Below are 12025 nucleotides of genomic sequence, written 5' to 3' on the forward strand. Positions count from 1 at the left end.
CCTAACCCTAACCCTAACCCTAACCCTAACCCTAACCCTAACCCTAACCCTAACCCTAACCCTAACCCTAACCCTAACCCTAACCCTAACCCTAACCCTAACCCTAACCCTAACCCTAACCCAGCTTTCGAAAAACACCTCGGTGCCGAGGGCAAAGAAATGGCCGACAGGGACCGCCAGCAACACCTCGATATCAAACAAGAACTCTACGACCTCCAAAACATGTCAACCGACTCTCCCGCTTTCGAGGATAAATTCACTACCCTCTGGGGAAAGCTCGAGCTGCACGTAAAGGAAGAGGAGATGGATGATTTGCCCAAGTTGGACGCGGCGATTAGTGCGGAGGATGCGGAGAGCTATGCCACGAGTTTTCAAAGGACGAAGCATTTTGTGCCGACAAGGAGTCATCCTTCGGCGCCGGATAAGCCTCCGTTTGAGACTATTGCTGGGTTGTTGGCTGCGCCACTTGATAAGTTGGGCGATTTGTTCAGGTCGTTCCCGAAATAGGCTTTGCTGTGTGAGAGGTGAATTTGAACTATAAGTGGAGGATGTACGATAGGGATAGGAGAGTGATATTGTATTGTATCAATATACCCTTTATCACGCCTGTCACGTTCATTTGTGCAAGATCTTTTTGAGAAGGCCTACCGGGCCACCGTGGGAAACCCCTGGGAGGTCATTTACCTCATGATTTGTGGCTAACTGCGTGTTAATGAATCCTTCATGCCTTACTTAGAAAATAGGTTTGACTACTATTTGCACATCTCGGTTTAGATGCCAGGTCTATGGTTCTCCGTGTTCTTCGGCGCCGACTCCAGAAATCGTGCGAACATGGGTAGGTGTGTGACTCGCACGCGCGCGCGTTCACATAGTACGAACTTCAGCTCCACCTGAAGGACCGCAACAATTGCAAACGCGTACATCACAATAGACTACATTCGACAAATCTTACTCGTTCACCGTGCGAAGAGAGCCTGGCGTTTGAACTTTAACACATCGCCTATTGTGATCTCACGGCTTTACTCTGCGCGACCGAAATGGCGCCGAGGATTCAGCGAAATGACGCCGGTATGTTGGACTGTTCATCTCGAAGGCGATGGGCATACTATTGTTGCGTTGTCACGCTGTATTAGGCTTTCGGTTTCGCCGAGGGATTTGACCTTAACACGTTCAACTGAGTTCTAACTTCCATGTCAGGCATTCCCGCTCTGATATCTCTTAACCTTAAGCACGTGCACGTGCACAGAACATTCCCTAACCCGCCGTTAAGGTTACAGAAGCAACCGGAGAAATACGTCGACATTCTTCCGATTCGCGATTCTTCAATCCTGGCGAGAAACCGTCGTACCAGATTCGTCTGTATCGGCCCGTGCTGCCTATCGTTCTACATTAGGTTTTTCTAGTGTGCACTTGAGCAGCGCACCCTGGGCCGTCTCGCGCGGAAGCGCTGCAAGGTCTGCCTAAATCAAACAGTCTCGGCAAGCCGCCCGAAAAATTGTTCGATGCTCGTTGGGGGAAAATCATGCTGTTTTCCCGTCCGTTACTGAGCGGATGTGGAGGATTAAGCTTCAGGCATCAACACGATTGCCTACCTCCTTGCCCTTTTCGACGTCGACCCAGAGGATTTATACCTCGGCTTCCCACCTTTCTCTTGGGATCAAAGTCGACCTCTCCGGACTTGACTGATCGATTTGATCTATCACTACTTGGGGCATAGCGCCTTCCGGTTTTTGTCAACGTTCTTTCCTTCCTGGTCGGACCCACAGTCCGCGGGATACCATCTCCAGGGTTCCGAAACTGCCGGCACCTCCGTTACCGTTACCGCAAGCGCTACCCGATCTGAAGGATGAAGAGGACTGTTGACGGCGGGTACAAGCAACCGTCAGATCAGCCTCCTCGTCCAATTGTCCCTGCGCCGGTATCGAATGAGACGTCATTGCCGGACGCGTCACCTCCGGCTCCCGAAGACACACTCCCTCATGATCGGCCTCCGCTAAATCTCACTGCACCCGTGTCGACGGGTGCCGTACCGCAGATCAGCTCGATCGTCTCGGTTCCAATATCATCAGGTTCCGTTGCAACAGGCAGAGACCGTGCAGTAAAGGCATGCCGGAACTGTCGACGGCAGAAAGTGCGATGTGAAGGAGCCGAACACGCACCTTGCAAACGTTGCAGGAGTTCGAAGATCGAGTGTATTTTCGATCGTAAGGAGATTGACCCAGATGACCTGGCATGGCGTCAGGCAGTCGAGAGCAGGCTTGATTCTTTCGGGAAGACCTTGGATACCATCCTGGAGTTCATGAAGGCGCAGACGGGGGCAGCTGGTCCTGCTGCATATGCAGGTATACCTCCAGTTGCATCATCTGTTGGACAGGTCTCCCAAGGTGCCTCTCCTCAGTCGGTGCCGCGATCTACACCGCGTAACCTTTCACCTCGGCAGTCTTTTGTGCCTGATCCACTCCCTCCTCCGCCGGGCTCCTCTGCCTCACTAGCGTCTGAGCATATGAAAGCGGCCCCTTCAAGTCGTCACCAGTTCCCAGGACAAACACCAATTCAGCAGATGGTGGGGCAGGCCCCACCGCAAGGCTTGCCTTACGCCGACATGCAGGCAATGTCATCTGGCTACATCCCTCCTGTTGGTATGTCCTCGATACCGCCGCAGCAGGTGCAGCAGGCAGTGCAGTTTCCAACACAAAACCCACCTGGACAATCATGGAATCCGTACGAGCAGCTTACGTCTCCACCCAACACTGTTCCAGGCAGTCATTACCCTGCTTTCCAAGTACCTGGCACCATACCCCAGGCCTACCCCGACAACTTGAACATGTCAGCAGCTATGAACGCCTTCCAGGCTCAACATTCTCAAATACCTTCTGCAGTTGCTGGTTCTCCCGGTAACCAGGTTGCTCCGCGACCTCCCTCCTCTCAGCAAGACCTAATCACGAAAGGATCGCTTACCTATGAGCAGGCAAGTATTTTATATACATTGTCCGTTTCCTTCCAGAGATGGCGATATCGTTCCTGATTTTCAATTGCTAACATCTTCTCACAGCTTTCACCAAAGGATTAGTCCTTTTCTCTTCGGGTTCATGATCACGAGCGGCTCACTACCCGAACTACGACAACGTTCCCCCCTATTATTAGCAGCAATATGTGCTGTTTCATCCCTTTATTGTCAAGAGCTCACTCATTTATTCTCGGTTTGCAAGATGGAGTTGGAGGAGTTAACGACGGCATTGTTGTTTGCGCCGGCGTCTGGACAGGATTTTTCGTCGCCAGAGTATATTGATACGGTTATTGCATTGTGTGTGGCGAGTTTGTGGATGGGGGAGGCAGGGTGGCATATGTCGGGGATTGCGGCAAGATTGGCGGTGCAGTGTGGGTTGCAGAAGAGTTTCCAGAGTGTTGTTCAGGAGAAGGCGGCGATACAGTCGGCAAACGTTCTTGCTGGTGGGTCAGCTGGAGGTTCACCGGTTCAGCCCAACGGTGTGGTGACGAAGAAGCAACCGGTGTCAAAAGATGTCAGTACGGAGAAGCTGAATAAGCTACGTCTGTGGTACCTTCTATTCTGCATCGATCGGCAGCAAGCAGTCTTGTCGTCACGACCACCGCTGCTCGTGCAGGAGGAGGCCCGACATGCAAGAATCCTGCTTGAGGGGACCCACGACGTCCACTCTGACCTAAGACTTGTCGAGCAAGTCGAGCTTAACGTGGTTCTTAGCAAGATCATGGAGAATTCCAATAACGACATGATCCCGCCGCAGCAATGGTCGAGCAAAACATGGGAGAGCAACTTCGAGCTTGATCAGTGGATGGTGTCTTGGGCCGTGAAACTGTCACCGCAGAAGTACAACAGTGCTTGGCCGACTAAGGCGGTTCTGCTCAACTATCATTACGCGAAGTTGTTCCTTAATTCTGGCGCCTCTGTCGATGGTAGCAAGCTCTCGCAGAATCCTCTTACCGCCGAACACGTTGACAACGTTCGCGGAGCGGTTGCTGCGGCAAACAGTGTCCTCGACCTTGTTGCTAACGATTCGGACGTTCAGTTTGCTCTGGCGTACGTGCCTTGTAACTTCCATACCATGTTGTTTCAGGCAAGTCGCTTTCTATTGAAGTCGCTCAGTAATGGCATCGGTGATGTCGTCGGTGGTAACGCGACTCAGCGCGAGGCCAAATCCATTGCGTTGGTGACAAGGGTTGCTCAGATCATGCGTGAGCGGACAGTCACGAACAAGGCTGTACCATTCACGTTGTCGCAGGCTCTCACGAAGTTGTTGGCTGAGACGGTTACGAAGATTACTCCTGTTCCGCCTGAGAAGGTGGAGCCTGTGCCGAAGAGAGCGAGGATTGCGGCGTGGCCCGGAAGTATACCAGACTACCCTGCCATGAATGGATCTGATACTCAGGTCGAGGCACGAGACACTCCTGATTATCCGCTCTCCCACCCCGATGACTTCGAGACGAGTCCTCGAGGTCAAAATGTGCAGCCTTATCCTGTACCTAATACGAATGGAACGCCAAGCGGTGGTGATGACGACGCGGATGATGGAAGGTTTTTCTGAGTTGACCGAATGGTTGTTTTGCATTTTTGGGTCGGCGTTTGTGTGGGGCAAATATATGAAGGGTTTGGACAATGTTTCTGAAGAAGAAGGGGATATATCTTAATGTTGACGCATTATTACGGCTTATGCATACCTATTGTAATATCTATTGACAGTGGAATGTCGTTCACTCTCCTCTCCTTATCTGTATCAAATCGCATTCATTGTGACTTGCCAGCTCGCCCTGTATCGCCAGGTCTGACCCGTCCACGTCGATGCATATATATATATATATGGCGGTTAACGCAAGCGTGGGAACATGTCGCTACCAGACGATGCCGCCCTCTACAAGCAACCGGTTGGTAGCCATTGGCATCCAGAAGTCCTTCAGACGTTTAACGCCCAGCATCAAGAGCTTCCATTGATACGGAAATCTCGGAGGTTCGCCGGTTTTTTTAACCTTAACCCTACGCGTTCGCGATCGCGCTAAGAAAAACCGAAAACTGTTGAGCATCGGCGACACCTCCGACAAAATACGCGAAGAACACGCTTCATTCCAAGCCGAAGCTCAGCTGCCAAGGAACGTCAAATCGGCTGTAAGCCGAGGCTGACATCTCATCTGTACCCCACAGGCATACTCGGTGGCTTGCAATTACTTCACCCCTTTTTGGCACGTCCGTCGTACGTCGTACGTTCTTCGTTAGCAGCGGTTGAGCCTCGATCCGGCCTGGAACACTACCGGATCGCCTATTTCGACTGGTATATTGTCAATCTCTACGCGTTTCATTGCGTGAACATATCGATATGGCCAGCAGTTCAACACATTCCGCGAGCTCGTCGCGAGACTTCACAGCGCGCCAGTCCGCGATGCACCGACAAGACTCTATGAAGAAGGGTGCTATCACCGCAGAGGCCGACCTTTCCGTCCATGGCTTGATCGGGCCTGCGCCTGAGGTCGACATCGAGGGCATCAAGCCAGGTGCTATGATCTGGTTCTTGACCTTTATTGCTGGTATCTCTGGTCTTTTGTTCGGTTACGATACTGGTGTTATCTCCGGTGCTCTTGTCGTTATCGGCACAGATCTCGGAGGCAAAGCCCTTACTTCTTTCAACAAGGAGCTCATTACCTCTGCTACTGCTCTCGGAGCTCTTCTCGGTGGTCTTGGCGCTGGTTCTCTTGCCGATTTTATTGGTCGAAGATGGGTTATCGGGGTCGCCAACGTCATTTTCGTGGCTGGATCCATCATTCAGGCCGCTGCTCCTGATCTCTGGACCATGATCGGTGGTCGTTTCGTTATTGGTTGGGGTGTCGGTCTTGCCTCGCTCATTGTTCCCCTTTACATTGCCGAGCTAGCTCCTGCATCATACCGTGGACGTATGATTGTTATCAATGTCTTGTTCATCACCTTCGGTCAAGTCGTCGCTTACGCTATTGACGCTGCATTTGAGCATGTTCACGGTGGGTGGAGGTACATGGTTGGTGGTGGTGCCATCCCCGCCATCGTCCAGCTCGGTACCCTCTTTATCTTGCCCGAGACCCCTCGTTACCTCTGTCGTAAGGACAAGCTTCAGGAGGCTGCTGCTGTTTTGCAGCGTATCTACCCTTCTGCGGGTTCCGCTGAGATACAGGCCAAGATTGAGAACATCCACGCTGGTGTCAAGGAGGCTGGTCAGCGTCACGGCACCTACTGGCAGAACCTCGTTAACACGCTGAAGAAGCTTTACTTGGTTCCTGCTAATTTCAGGGCTTTGGTCATTGCCTGTGGTCTTCAGGGTATTCAGCAACTTTGCGGTTGGAATTCGTTGATGTACTTTTCCGCTACTATCTTCCAGACCGTTGGATTCGCCAACCCTATTGCAACGTCCCTCGTCGTTGCTTGCACCAACTTTGTCTTCACGATCGTCGCATTCAACCTCATTGACCGCATCGGTCGTCGTCGCATTTTGCTTTGCACCGTTTGGGGTATGTCACTCGCTCTGGTCCTCGCTGCCATTGCTTTCCACTACCTTCCCCGTAACGCATCTGGCGAGATCGAGGCCTCTCACTCTGACCCATGGGCTGCCGTGGTTCTCTTTTCTATGATGCTCTTTGCTGCGTTCTACGCTACCGGTATCGGAAACGTCCCTTGGCAACAGTCCGAGTTGTTCCCTTACGAGGTCCGTGGTATCGGTACCGGTATGGCTACCGCTACGAACTGGGGTGGTAACCTCATCATTGGTTCAACTTTCTTGACTTTGATGGACCGTATTACTCCTTCTGGTACTTTCGGTCTTTACGCCGGTATCTGTTTCTTGGGTTGGTTGTTCGTAATCTTCTGCTACCCTGAGACCAGTGGATTCACCATTGAGGAGATTGGAGAGCTTCTTCAGCATGGGTTCGGTATTAGGGAGAGTCAGAGGAGGAGGGCAGCGAAGCAGGCTGCTGCTCGGAGCAACATTGAGTTGGGCGAGAATGCTTCTCAGGCCTAATGGGACATTCATAAGAGTTTGCATTGCGTGTGTTTTGCATAAAATTTGCTTAGTTGATACCTAGCATAGACTTTGGCATGAGATGAACGGAATAGTGATAATGATAGTGACATTAAGTTAACCATAACTATGGCCTTCTTACATATGATAAAATACAACGCCTGACGTAACAAAAACCAAGAAGAAAATCTGTGTAGCTCTGAAGCGTGTAGCTCTGGCTCTGGTATATGAGGGTACCACTCTGGTCCCCTTTATCTCCTATCTCTTCCTCTCACGCTCTCTCTATCGGAAACACTCTAAGCGTTGATAGCGTCGAAAGTGATGGGCTTGGACTCCACAGGGAAGGGGACACCCAACTCCATCAACGTGGTAAAGACCTTACCGAAATCCTCGAAGAACCTCTTCTCATCAGCAGCGTAGATGTCAACCCACTTCTTGAACTCCTTGTCTTTGATGAGAGCCATGTCGGTAGGCAACATCATCAAGCTCCTGGAACCGTCGTCAATGAACTGCTTAGGTCCATCCCACTTCTTCCAGGACCACTTCTCGGACTTCAAGAGCTGGTAATAGGCGTTGGTCAAAACAGTAGGAGAGAAAGTCCAGGGACCATCGAAACCGGAGCGGTCAGTGTGGCATCGTCCGAGAGCGTGGGCACCAGACAACAAGACAATCTCCTGGTCGTTGAAACCCATGCGGTAGAAGATACCGCGCAAATGCTTCTGCTCCTTGGAGGCGTCGGGGAGACGACCGTCAGGTGTGCAGGCAGCGACGTCCTTGTCCTGACGACCGGGCCTCCATGGGACCTTCACGTTACCGAGAGACAACTCCTGGATGGCACAGGTACCGGCCAAAGTCCACAAGTCGGAGTAGGAGATCCAAGGATTAGCCTGCTTGATAGGCTCCAATGCATCACGGGCGACCTTCAAACCAGCGTTGGCACCGTGGTCAGACTCGGGGGCGAAACGCATAGTGGCACCGTTGGAACCACCAGTACCGGTCTCCTTGTCGTAGGTACCAGAAGCGTGCCACGCGAGACGGACAATAACAGGTCCGTAAGAACCGTCCTCGTAAGCCTCAGACGCCTCGGAGGCTAAGAGCTCGGCAATCTCCTTGTAGACCTTCTGGTAGTCGACCTTGTGTTCCTTCACGGCGCGGGTAGCATCCTCAGCGGTCTGGAGCTTAGGCGCAACCTCGTTCTGGGAGTAAAAGTAGTAACCGGCTCCGCCAGCGACCAAGGCTGCGATACCGACGAGAGCACCGGTGTTAGATGACTTGGGAGGCTGGGTAGTTGCGTACGCACGGCGAGACGCACCGGCGGCGGAAGTACGAATAGCAGCTGAGCGAGCAGCGGAACGGAAAGCTGTACGGAACATTGTAAAGATTGATTATCGGATCAGCCGATCTGCTTGTCAATTGAACTTTAACGGCCGAGGATGGTTGGCAGCTTATGTAGTCACGGCACTGGATTGGCGGCTTAAACTGTGCGGGGTATAACCGAGTCAGACGGCGAATCGGAGCCGCGGATTTGTCAAAGTTAAGCATCTGGCCCAACCGATAAGTCGAGAATTACACAGCAGTAGAATTACTAGTACCGTAAGCATAAAAGCCTAGACGAAAAGCAAGCAAGAATGAATAAGCAATAACCAAGAACAAAACAGAACCAACCAGCGTCTCATCATCTCCATAATCATACCATCCCAAGCTGACTCATCATCATCCGTTAAAACTCTTCCTTGAACGAGCTCCTAAGCTTTCTAGCCTCCCTGTCAAGATTAACCTGACCCATCATCCGGTTAATCTCCTCTGAATCCTCAGCAGCAGGCTCGACAGTCTCGGGATCAACAATAGCATCCTCATCTCCCTTTTGCGCGCCAGGAGAGAAGAAGTGCCTGGAGGTAACACGAGTAGGAAGCGACTCCGCCAAAGTAAAGTCCTGCTGACTCTGACCCTGACCCTTCTCAAGAGGAAGCGCCTGGCTACTAGGGACCGAGCTTGACTGAGACTCAACAGCAGTAGCATACTGCGTAGGCCTCTGCAACGAGATATCGCTCAACATCCTAGCCGACATCCCAGGCTTAACCAATTCATCCTCAGTACGCTCAATCGTAGGACTTGTACCACCAACAGCACTGAGCCCAATCTCCTTCGGAACCTGCAAACTCGTCTGACTCAAGTTCTTCGCCTGAAGATGCGGAGCCGAGGTCGATGTTTGAGCTGGAATACTAGACGTCGAGCCACCGTAAGTAAGCGGCACGTTGAGTTCCAATGGGGCACCAAACCTCTTCTGGTGCGCTGCGGTGGGCGGGGAAAGACCAATTAAATCGTCCTCGCCGGCTTCGTGCCATTCCTCGTTATCCTCACTCGAGGCGGTTGCGGTACCGGTCGTAGGACGGCCCTGGCGATCGATGATGCCGGATTCGTGGTCGAGCGTGCGGACACTCGCGGGCTTCTCATCACCCTCGGGCTCAGGGATATCCATACCACGGACAGGCCTCAAGCCCTCACGGGGCGGGAGACGGCGGTAAGAGGAGGCGCTCGCGACACTCGAATCACTCGAGAAACTAACAGCCCTCTCCCTCTCGTGCTCCATATCCTCCGCCTCACCCTCAACAACCGCACTCTCACGGTCAACATCAACATGATCAACCCTACCTTCAGGCTCTCCCTCCTCGACAATAGGAGTAGCTGGTGCCTCCTCCGCTATAGTCTCATGAGCAGCAACAGCAGGCGCCTGCTGCTGGGTCTGCGAAGCCTCTCGTCGGCGCTTGGACAACCAAGACAACTTCTTGGAGAAGTAAGAGCCGGGAGTGACGCCCTGTTTAACCATATGCTGCTGCGTCGTCTCCGTCTTCATACTAGCCTGATCATCACTGACACCAACACGCTCAAGTTCAGGCGTGACCCTCCTCGACGTGCTCCTCTGCACACCTGGAGAAGCCGGCGCAACAACCTCACCCCTAGCTCCCGAGCCAGAGCCCGAGGAAGCAGAAGCAGAAGCCGGCGCAGCGGTATAGGTAACAGGCTCGTTCGCCCTCCTCCTATCCTCCGACCTCCTAACCGCAGCCTGATGCTTCCCAACACTCTTCTCAATAGCCCTCTGCTCCCTCTCCCACACCTCCCTCTCCTTCTTCTCCCTCTTCAACGTCTCATCCTCCTCCTTCTGCCTCCTCGCCGCCTGCGCGGCCCTATCAATATCATTCAAGGCAGGACGGAGACGTCTCGCAGCGATGGCTTCGATCTCGGCACGCGTCATAGTTTTCCCGAAACCGAGGTCGACCGTGTCGCGCTTGTGTGTACGAGCTTCCTCGAGTTCGGCCATGCGTCTTCGGAAGAACTCCATCTCGCTGGCAACCCTCGCCTTCGCGTCCTCTCTCCTCTTCTCCTCCGTGATCAACCTTTGATTCTTGCGCTCAGTCTGCGAACGCATAACCGCCGCCGCAGCTTGGGACGAGTTGACACCTCCACCACCGGTCGTCATAACCGAAGCCTGCGTACCCTGCCTGTTCAATGCAGCCCGTGCCCCACGCGCACCAGGACCATGCCCCGCCCTTCCCTCATAATACGAACTCTCCTCCTGCACACTCGGCGCGAAACTCCAATCAGACGCATTCGAAGCCCGACGAACCAAATCACTCTTCGGCTCCATCTTTCTCTGCTCCAAATCCTTCTTCGCATTCAACCTAGCTTGTGCAAGAACTCTTTCTGCGTTCACGGCCGGAGCGGTGGGGGAAGGAGGAGCGGGAGCGGGTTTCCGTGCGTGAGCGGTGGATGCGGCACGTGTGAAATCAACCCTCCAACTCTCGCGCTTCGCAACCTCGGATTTCTTCAACATCGTCGCTGCCCCCGCCGCCGCCAAACTCCTCGAGCGATTCAAATCAGACGGCTCGAAAACCTCGACGGTACGGGCATCACGATGAGCCTGCGTGGCCGCCGCACCGGCGCCTTGGGCACTGAGCGCGGGGACTTGATACCCGACTGTTTTCTGCTCTGCATGAGCCAAGGATGCCGCGGCGCCGGAGGCACTCTCAGCGTGGGGTTGATACGTCTGTGGAATCTTTGTGCGTTCCCAGCCGAGGGAAGCCGCGGCACCAGACGCGGCATCATGTGCCGGTACATAAGTCTGCGGAATCTTAGTCTGGTCCCAACCAAGACTCGCTGCAGCACCCGAAGCCGCGTCCTTAGCAGGAACATACGTTTCCGGAACCTTCGTGTTGTCCCATCCCAATATCGCGGCCTTCCCGGCCTCGGCAGCGGTGTGGTGTTCGAGCGCTTGCGGCGCCTCGATGTTCCAGCCGAGTGTAGCGGCTTTTCCGGCAGCGGAGGCAGTTTCATGATGGTACCCTTCAGGCGCCTCGACTTTCCACCCAAGCGTCGCGGCTTTCCCGGCTGCAGCGGCGGTTTCGCGATGGTACCCTTCAGGCGCCTCGACTTTCCACCCAAGCGTCGCAGCTTTCCCGGCTGCAGCGGCGGTTTGGTGCTCAAACTTCTCCGGAGGCTTTACGTTCCAGCCGAGCGTAGCGGCCTTTGCGGCGGCGTTTGGGGTGGACCCGACGTCTTGGGAATACACAGACCCGGGATGTCCCAGCGCAGCGAATGCGGCACTTGCACCCGCCCCAGCCGGGATCTCCACGAAGTGACGGTTAGGGTTATCGACAGCCTCAAAGAGAGGAGTAGCGGCGGCCCTAGACGCCGCAATCCCCGCCCCACGACTCGTAGACCTAACGATCGTAGTCGTAGGCGAGGCAGCCGCCGTCGCAAACGCCTGTCCCGCAGCTCCAGCAGCGGATGCAGTAGTCTTCGCAGGCGTCAACACCGGACCCAGCGACTTCGTTTCAAATGCGTGACCAGCTGCCGCACCGGACATCTCGTCCTCCTTCGTGATCAGGACCTTTTCGTTGGGGATGAATGAGACGCGTTTGGATGGCGTGCGCTTCGGTGTGGTGTTTTGGGATTCTTGTGATTGGATCCAGGCTGCGGTGCTCGCGGTTGAGGGATCGACTTTGCGGTTTTCGGAG

The 12025-nt window shown here is 53.9% G+C and overlaps 4 protein-coding genes across 4 annotated transcripts; 3 read left to right on the forward strand and 1 right to left on the reverse strand.

Annotated features, from left to right (window-relative positions):
• The first annotated feature begins 131 nt into the window (after window positions 1–131).
• SAICODRAFT_31126 (uncharacterized protein) lies at window positions 132–572 on the forward strand. Its single transcript, XM_019167845.1, has one exon. The coding sequence runs from the start codon at window positions 160–162 to the stop codon at window positions 505–507; it is 348 nt and encodes a 115-aa protein (XP_019022897.1). The 5' UTR covers window positions 132–159; the 3' UTR covers window positions 508–572.
• A 904-nt stretch (window positions 573–1476) lies between these two features.
• Window positions 1477–4738, forward strand: SAICODRAFT_72398 (uncharacterized protein). Its single transcript, XM_019170765.1, has 2 exons — window positions 1477–2988; window positions 3053–4738. Exons 1-2 carry the CDS (start codon window positions 1847–1849, stop codon window positions 4560–4562), a joined length of 2652 nt encoding a protein of 883 aa, XP_019022898.1. The 5' UTR covers window positions 1477–1846; the 3' UTR covers window positions 4563–4738.
• A 319-nt stretch (window positions 4739–5057) lies between these two features.
• Window positions 5058–7145, forward strand: SAICODRAFT_31128 (myo-inositol transporter Itr1). Its single transcript, XM_019167846.1, has one exon. The coding sequence runs from the start codon at window positions 5346–5348 to the stop codon at window positions 7008–7010; it is 1665 nt and encodes a 554-aa protein (XP_019022899.1). The 5' UTR covers window positions 5058–5345; the 3' UTR covers window positions 7011–7145.
• An 86-nt stretch (window positions 7146–7231) lies between these two features.
• SAICODRAFT_31129 (ascorbate peroxidase) lies at window positions 7232–8449 on the reverse strand. Its single transcript, XM_019167847.1, has one exon. It carries the CDS (start codon window positions 8381–8383, stop codon window positions 7307–7309), a length of 1077 nt encoding a protein of 358 aa, XP_019022900.1. The 5' UTR covers window positions 8384–8449; the 3' UTR covers window positions 7232–7306.
• Window positions 8450–12025: the final 3576 nt, after the last annotated feature.

Source organism: Saitoella complicata, assembly GCF_001661265.1.
Source record: "Saitoella complicata NRRL Y-17804 unplaced genomic scaffold SAICOscaffold_18, whole genome shotgun sequence".
Taxonomy (NCBI): domain Eukaryota; kingdom Fungi; phylum Ascomycota; class Saitoellomycetes; order Saitoellales; family Saitoellaceae; genus Saitoella; species Saitoella complicata.